The sequence below is a fragment of the Stegodyphus dumicola genome, chromosome 7, assembly GCF_044657685.1.
Source record: "Stegodyphus dumicola isolate Sdum_Otavi_A_Nest chromosome 7, ASM4465768v1".
NCBI classification, from domain to species: Eukaryota; Metazoa; Arthropoda; class Arachnida; order Araneae; family Eresidae; genus Stegodyphus; species Stegodyphus dumicola.
In genome coordinates this window covers 68,365,743-68,374,878 of record NC_140774.1, presented here as the reverse complement: position 1 = coordinate 68,374,878, position 9,136 = coordinate 68,365,743, and the positions used below count along the sequence as shown (strand labels likewise).

Genomic DNA, 9,136 nt, shown 5'->3' with positions numbered 1-9,136 from the left:
TACAAAGTGATCCGCTTTAATTCTCTCTGCTTCAGTAATGCAGCGAGAATTCACACCTTCTTGAACAAAATCAAACATTTTGGAAAAGCTAAGCAACTCCATGTTTGAATGCAGGAAGTCAGATCAAAAATCCAAATACCGGTTTTTATCCGCCACACTAATGTAGGAAAGCGCCACTTATAGGTGAATAAGATACATTCCGATGACCTCATTGATCACGTGACTTATGCATACCTTTTGTAAACAAACAACGCAGATAACCTCAGATATCACGTGACTTATGCACAGCTAATGTAAACAAGCAAGGTAATTCTTCCTCTTCTTCTCTTGCGGAATGTATCTCATTGAATCGCGGGTATCTAAATTACTATTTATTTATGAAGTATAAATGTTTTGCAAACACGAGCTTGTACACTAGATACTCATGTGTGAGAGGAACAATAATAATAAACTTAAGATCATGATGGTACATGATTAAAAATGACGGTACAACTTACACGGTTACATGGATTTTGGCTATTCTATTTGCTATTTGGTATTTTCTGCTGCTTTGTTTGCTATTCGGCTGAAGATTTTTTCCTGTTCACTTTTCCTTACTGATTTTCCTTTCTGTGGGTAGAAAGGCCTAGCAGGTGCAAAAGAAGACATCTGTCTGTTTTTTGGTTTCATAGCTGGCGATGAAATTATAGCATACTAAATTATATAGCATATTTACGGATAAAAAGACGCCATTCTTCTACCACAGTTCCAGAAATAAGAAAGAGCCGATGACGCGAAATTACTTGGCGAGAAAGTTATTAGTAGATCTTCATACAACCCAGAAAATCTCGTAACTCCTCCCATTTTTTCCCCCTTTTCTCTCGTGAAGAGAACCTGTCAACGACGAATTCCGGATGAAAGTGAGTATATTTAAGTAAGTTGATCCAAGGCCAACTTATGGCCTTGGTTGATCAGAAGGAAAACATAAATGTATATTATTGAAATGTTTATTTTTAGTGTAGATTTCATGTACTTGACATATATGGTGAAATAATTTGAGAACAAGTGTTTGAAGGTATTTATTTTCTTATTCCCGGTTACTGCTTTATAGTTACTGTGTTTTATTTTTTCTACGTTACATATTTGTTAAATGTAATCAAGAATTGGTAGCAGTTACTATCAGCTTCATTATATTCGTCTTTTATTTTCGAATAAGTTGTAATCTTATTTGTTTATTCATTAGATGAGTTGTGAAAACGTACTGACTTTAAGAGATGAATGGGATGTTCTGGATAACGAATTTGGAGATTTAGAGGTTAATAGTCTTTTCATTCTATGCTTAGTTCGTGTATTTGCAGATTTCAAATTTAATTGTTAATTTATGCATTTCATCTTTTAAAATTTGATATTTTTAGATACATCAGAAACAATATACAAAAACTGTTGAAGAGCTGAGCAAATGTCAAAGTCTTTGCAGCAAATCTGTTGCCCACCAATGGTATCGTTTGAAACAGATAGCTGATGCTTTGGGAAGGTAAATAATGTATTTCATTTTTGCTTAACAATAATTTTATGAAGTTTGATTGTAAAAATGTGTTTCTTGGTAAATATTAGAAAAGTCGGCACTATTCCATTTTAAAGACCGTAAAAAAATTGCAGTGAAAATGTATGCGCAAAAGGGTCAAATCTAGCAAATGTGCCCATGCAACAGCGTGCCAAATCTAGCCTACGCACCGATTTCAGATTGCGCAAGTTTATATAGTTCTATATTTCTATTATACCATTGAAATACCAGTTTCATTTTTAAATCCTTTTTTGATATCTTATGGATTTAACAATTTGGGAAATGCCCATGACGAAAAGTCTGCAATAGAATTTTGGGTAAAGTGCAGAATCACCCACTGCTTGACAAGTTTTTAAGAATTGCACATACTCAGTATCCATGTACACATTGACCTATTTTCATTAAAAAAAACAAAAAAAAAAAAAAAAAAAAAAAAAAAACCCAGAATTGCACAAAAATGGCACTGTGCACACTCTTGACTTTATCTATGTACACATCGATCTGAAAAATTAAAAGAAAATTGACAAAAATCCAATTGTTTTTACCCTTGTAAAAAAGAGCAAACAAGTAAGTGAGTGATTCTGCACTTTATCAAGAATTTTGCAAAAAAAAAAAAAAAAAAAAAAAAAAAAAAAAACATCATTCTTTATAGAAAATTATATTTGAACAACCAGCGAGATGAAATTATGCTTTAGCGATAACTCGGTAGCGAAATAGCGATGCAGGCATCCATTCAGTTATGTTTAGCAATTTTTATATAAATTATAATAATGATTTGAAATACTTATTTACTCTTATGCTTCCATTCAGTCATGTTTAGCCTTTTTTATATAAATTATAGTAATAAAAAATATTATATGAAATTAACCTTTCATCTAAATTAAAACATCAATCTTAGATAGTTATTTACTATTATACTTCCTTTCTTGCATTAGGGTTGCCCCAATTATTTTTGGCAGCACTGGCATAAACAGTAGTTTAGCGATTTTTTACGGCCCTCAAAACCGAATAGTACCTTTACTTTACTCAAGTTTCCAGTTTTTCATGATTTATTAAGCATAATCCCATGTTTCCCTTTTAAGATTAAAATAATATTTACTAGTCATGACTTTACTCCCTGAATTCATTTAATTTCTGAATCTAAAAATCTATAGTTATTTTATTTTAAACGTTCATTATTCGGTTTTGAGGGCTGTAAAAAATTGCCAAACTATTGTTGTTGCCAAAAAAATTGCGGCAACCCTAACTCAAGAAATTAAGTATAATAGTAAATAACTAAGATTGATATTTTAATTTAGATGAAAGGTTAATTTCATATATTACTTTTTATTATTATAATTTGTATAAAAAAGGCTAAACATGACTGAATGGAAGCATAAGAGTAAATGACTATTTCAGATCATTTTTATAATTTATATAAAAATTGCTAAACATAACTGAATGGATGCCTGCATCGCTATTTTGCTACTGAGTTATCGTTAAATCATAATTTCATCTCGTTGATGGTTCAAACATAATTTTCTATAATGAATGATGCTTTTTCTTTGAAAAAATTCTCGGTCAAGTACAGAATAGCCGACTGATTTGTTTGGCTCTTTTTACAAAGGTAAAAACAATTGGATTTTTGTCAATTTTCTTTAACTTTTTAAGCGAAAATAGTTCGATGTGTACATAGATAAAGTCAAGGGTGTGCACAGTGCCATTTTTGTGCAATTCTTTGATTATTTTTTTAAGTGAAAATAGGTTGCTGTGTACATGGATAACGAGTATGTGCAATTCTTAAAAACTTGTCAAGCAGTGGGTGATTCTGCACTTTACCCAAAATTCTATTGCAGACTTTTCGTCATGGGCAATTCCCAAATTGTTAAATCCATAAGATATCAAAAAAGGATTTAAAAATGAAACTGGTATTTCAATGGTATAATAGAAATATAGAACTATATAAACTTGCGCAATCTGAAATCGGTGCATAGGCTAGATTTGGCGCTCTGTTAAATGGGCACGGTTGCTAGATTTGGCACTTTTGCACATACATTTTCGCTGCAATTTTTTTACGGTCCTCAAAACGGAATAGTACCAAAGTAACATATTTATGAAGCATTCACATAGCTTTTTTCTTCAAAGGTGGTTTTTGAATTTTGATTGTTTCAATATATCTGACAAATTCATCAATCTTGTGGCTCTCCTTGACAATAAGATGAAGTGTAAGTGTTGCACTGAATTTATATTTCATCGATTTTTCTAAAAGACCATCTGTCCTTAAGTGTCTTACTGTTTGCCTCTGGGGATGCACTCACTTAACTCTAAATAAAGCTTTTATCCTGTCGATCCATATATTTTGTTGTGAATCACTGATTACTGTTTCTAAGCAGTCCTTAAGAAAACTAGAGACTTTCCAGAATAAGGCACTTTGTTTAATTAACATTGCTGTTAAGATCACATTGATTTATTTGATACTGCTTTTAACAGAGAATAAATCTACCGAGACCCTGATAAATAATAAACAAGAGGGCAGGTATTTTATATGAAAAGTTAATAAGAACTGGTGATAATTTTTTCAGACAATACTAATCGCCCCAACTTGACTTTGTCCAGAGAGTCCTGAGACATTGTCCTACCTTCAGTCAGATGGTTAGATACAAAAACTAGTGCTGCCAGCTAATGTTTGTGAATATATAGCTATAAATGCTTGTTTGGAACCTTATTGTTCAGCCTATTAAAAAAATACCCTTCAGAAATCTTGCATTGTATTATGCTGGAGAAACTAGAACTTTGATATCGGGAATCTGGCTGGCTTAGATTTTACATTGATGCATCACATTCATTTGATTCTTCAAATGTCATTGCTGGAATACGTTTTGAATTATTACAATTTTGTATTCCTATTTGATGTTTTTGAACTGCTTTTGATGGCGAGATAACTTTTGTTAAGGTAGCTCTATAACAACTTCTGATTAGAAATCTGATTTCTGTCAAGATTGTAATACTGTCGGACTCGAAGGCAGCTATTCAGGGTATCGCTTTTGATGCTGCAGCTCCATTTGTAGATGTATTACAATGTACAATTTATTTGCAACAGCTCAAGAGGAATGAAATCCACATTACCCTCCAGTGGATCTTGACCCACTGCAGTGTGGATGGTAATGGACAAGCCGATCTATTTGCTAAAAAAGATCTGTGGTTCCACAGATGATTAAAAATGATGGTATTGTTTTGTTATTGGGACCAGATTTAGAAATCTATGAATGCATGTGTATGTATGTGCATATATGTAGGTAAAAGTATATTTTAGGGTACCCCTTGGCGATTTTTGGCGGAACATGGATACCGATTTTGTGCAGTTCTTTGACTAGTTATTTTACCTTTGTGTAGCGGTGATTTTTGGCCAAAAATCGCCGCTACACAAAGCCAAAATAACAAGACAAATTATTGCACAACCTCGGTATCCATGTACACGTAGACTTATTTTCACTTTAAAAAAAAATCCAAGAATTGCACAATAATGGCATTGCGCACTTCTTTGACTTTATCCATGTACACATCGACCTATTTTCACTTAAAAAAAGATCCCAGAATTGCACAAACTTGCAATGTGCACTCCCTTATAACGAAATGTTCTAGATCAAAGTCGAATCACTCATAATCCAAAAAATGAGATGCATGGCCTGGAGGGTTTTCCATAAATTTTAATTAAACTTAATATTTACATATATACAATGTAGGCTATAATGCCTGAATCGAATATTTAAGCCTCAAAAGGCAAGAACTGAATAGTTCCAGCTAAAATCTAAATCGAATTCTATTGCGTAGTGCATCAAAATTCTACCTTCAAGAAGAAGAATATTTTTTCAAGTCACGTGTTCAGAAGGGGAAAGGTTAAGTAAGCCAATAGATGGAATCCTAACGCCATCTCTTGGCGATATCAAAGAATATTCCTTGCCACACTCCCCACCTGAACTCTGACAAGAGTTCATCTAACTCAGTTATACATACAATCAAGTACATAAATCACTGTTCTATGAAAATATTAAAAAATACTAATTAGTCAAACACTTCAGTTCCAATACAGGTTATACACTTCATGTATCAAATAATAAATGTTATAACTAATAAATGAACTAAATTTTAAAATATTTTCCACTTAACTGAACAAACTTAACTAACAATATTCAGTTTAATCATTAATAGACAAAAAAAGAAAAAATGCATAACTAAATCGTTAAAGTTCAAAATAGCTAAAGTTCAAGAGGGTATAGATGTTGAACAGTACGTTTTAAAGTCCCATTACCAGTTTTTAATTCGAATGATTGGACTTTACCATCACGTCCAGGAATAATTTTTATGATTCTACCAAGTTTCCTTAACAGTTTGTTTTTATTATCTCCTTCAACTAAAACAACATCTCCTACTTTTAGTTCTGGTTGAAGTTGTGGATTCTTCAAGAAATGGGCTGTTCTAAGATCTAATAAATATTGTTGCTTCCATTTACACCACAACTGTTTTAACAGCAATTCTTGATAACGCTTTCTTTTTAACAGCGTTTCTCTTGTCGTTTCGCGACCGATGATTCTAGCAAAGGTCAAAGGATACTTCAAATCAGTTTGTCCAATGTTTAAGAAGTGCATTGGAGTCAACGATTGCGGCTCTTCACTGTCGTTGTAAACGTAACTTAGAGGTCGTGAATTAAGAATTGACTCCACTTCGACAAGTAGTGTAGACATTTCTTCGAAAGTCAACGATGCTTTTCCTACGATTTTTCTTAAACATTCTTTAACAGATCTAACAAGTCTCTCATAAAACCCTCCCCACCATGGGGCTCGTTTGATTATAAATTTCCATTGGATTCTTTCTTTGGCAATGAAATTCTTGAATTTGTCATCTTTTAAAACTTTTGAAAAATTCTCAAGTTCTTTCTTTGTCCTCTTAAAGGTCTTGGCGTTGTCAGAGTAGATGATTACGCAGTTTCCTCTTCTGCTCAAAAATCTACGAAATGCAAGTAAAAAGGATTCTGTTGACGTATCTGATACAAGTTCTAAGTGTACAGCTCGGGTTACTGCACAAACGAACAAAACAATATAGGATTTTCGAGTGTCTTTAGAATTCTTTACGTAAACTGGTCCGGCGAAATCAATTCCACAGACTGCAAATGGAGGCGATTCTTGGATTCTATCCTTTGGTAACGGTGCTGTCATCTGGTCTGCTGGTTTAGCTAAATATTTTTGGCAAATTATACAACCTTTTAATGCTTTTTTGACTAACTGTCATCCTTTAGGAATCCAGAAGCGTGATCTAACTTTAGCTAAAGTTGCAGCAATTTCTCCATGCATTATCTTCTCATGTTCTTTGCATACAATTAGAATCGTTAGTCGAGAATTTTTAAGGTAAGATTATTGGATGTTTATTATCTTGTGAGAAGTCAGAAAATTCCAATCTTCCTCTCAACCTCATGATTTCCTTTTCATCAATGTAAGGAAGAAAATTATACAAAGAACAATTTTTTCCAACTGAATTACCTTCTTTGAGGGATTTATATTCTTCGGCAAAAAACTTCTTTTGCTCTGATCTTATCCAGAAATTTTCTGCTTCTTGTAACTCTTCAGCCCTGAGAGTTCCTTGAATGTTGCTAGTTTTTCTTAATTTTCTAATGAAACGTGTTGTTTAAACAGTGACTCTTAACACTTTCTCTAATTTGCTATATTTTGATATGTCGAAAAGATCATCTGCACTTTTTTCGATTGTACATTCAAGTTGATGTATATCACCGGATCCCTTTTGGTATTCCAGCTTGTTTTCATCTATTGTTTCTTTAATATCTAATCTTGGCCAAAGTTCGTGAGGGAGTTGAAGCCATTGGGGACCTTGCGTCCAAATGTCTCATTTATTAACTTGGACATTTTCGTTCCCCAAGATACGAGATCTGAAGGTTGTTGACACCTGGGCAATAATGCCAATTTTGAGGTGAACTCAATTTTCGTATTTCTTCGACACGATTCCTGACAAAGGGTTTGAAGGCTTCAAGTTGTTTCTGGATCCAAAAATAAGTAATCGTTGAGTCTGTCCAAAAATAGCACGGAATTCTCAATTTCAGTGCTTTCAGAATATTGCTGACTAACTTAACTGATAACAATGCCCCCATTAATTCTAACCTTGGTAAAGTAAGGGATTTTAGTGGGGCTACCCTATTTTTAGAAGAGACAAAGGCCGTTTTGATTTCTTTATTTTCTGTCGTGAAACGTAAATATGCGACTGTACCATAGGCTTTGACACTTGCATCTGAAAAGCAATGTATTTCGAGATTTTCGACATTAATGTTCGAGTGCATGAAAAGGTAACGAGAGATGGAGAATTCAGCCATTTGAGGTAGCTCTTCACACCACTTTCTCCATTCAGAGGACAAATCTTCAGGTAACGGTTCATCCCAATCTATTTGTGACAACCAAATCTTCTGTATTAAGCACTTTATTCTAACAGTGAAAGGTCCTAAAATTCCAGTCGGATCGAATATCCGACCCAACACTTGTAGAAGAAATCGTTTTGTTTCTATTGGTTTAGATGTGAAAGACAATAAGTTCCGAACATCAAAATACAGTAAGTCCTTTGAATTATCCCATGCCTTACCTAAGACTTTGAATGGGAAATTTTCTCTAATAAAATCTTCAGGATTTTCATCTGGAACGATACCCTGTTTTACCCACAATTCATGTAATTGTATTGAGTTACTATGCCATTTGTGAAGCTGCATGCTTGCTTCCTTAAATATTTGGACCGATTCTAGACTCGTAGTTAATGCTTCATTGATCGTTGGTTGGCTTCCAATCACATCATCTACATATACGTTCTCATTCAAAAAGTTAACCGTTGTAGGATAAAGTTTATTATATTTTTTCAGATGATGTTTAATGGTAGCGGCTAATAGAAATGGACTACTATTTATTCCAAATAAAACTCTAGTGAACCTATGTATGTCAGGAGAAATGGTTTCATCATTAGGGAATTCGGAAAACAGAAACCTGGGGCATGCAATGATGCATCATAAACAATACGTAATTTACTTGTAGCTCGATCCTTGCGTATAACTTCCCTATGTGGTAAGTAAAACACGACATCTTCTTCAATTGAAATTTCTGTAACTGGTTCGATAATATTTTGTTTTAACTGATCTCTTAATACGTTCCTGTATTCGGAAAATAAATTAGGATCTTTTTTAAATCATTTTCTAAGTCGATGAAATCTTTGTTCTGCGATTTCCCTATTATTATTTAGATTTGATGTGTCATGTTTCCAAGGCAATCTAACTTTATAGCGAGAATTTTCATATGTTATATTATTGAATATTCGAATATATATCGATTCGAAATATTCGACGACTTCATTTTCAGTTGAATTGAAGTTTTCCCTCTTATCAATAAGTCCCAAAATTTTGTTATTTGTTTGGAAATCAAATCTTCCCCTACAACTACATTGAAAGCTATCATCATCACCTTTTCGTCCATGTAGGCACCAGCCGAAAATAGTTTCCACTGCAACAAGATTTTTGCTTAAGTATTTAACGTGTCCCATTACTATGTTATAATAATAATCTGCACCAATTAG

General features: G+C 33.3%; 1 protein-coding gene across 6 annotated transcripts in view; it reads left to right on the top strand.

The window, feature by feature from the left end:
• The first annotated feature begins 624 nt into the window (after positions 1-624).
• The window catches only part of LOC118204846 (transmembrane protein 120A-like), a 107,271-nt gene continuing 98,759 nt past the window's right edge, over positions 625-9,136 (top strand). For 2 of the 6 annotated variants that reach the window (XR_015042108.1, XM_085820404.1), the window contains exons 1-3: positions 625-899; positions 1,223-1,294; positions 1,395-1,513. Coding sequence is in view for 4 of the 6 variants with exons in the window: in XM_085820404.1 (XP_085676530.1) it covers positions 894-899; positions 1,223-1,294; positions 1,395-1,513 (197 nt within the window). In the remaining 2 variants the exon portion in view is untranslated. The other 4 variants (XM_085820402.1, XM_085820400.1, XM_085820401.1 and 1 more) reach the window with 4 other exon arrangements.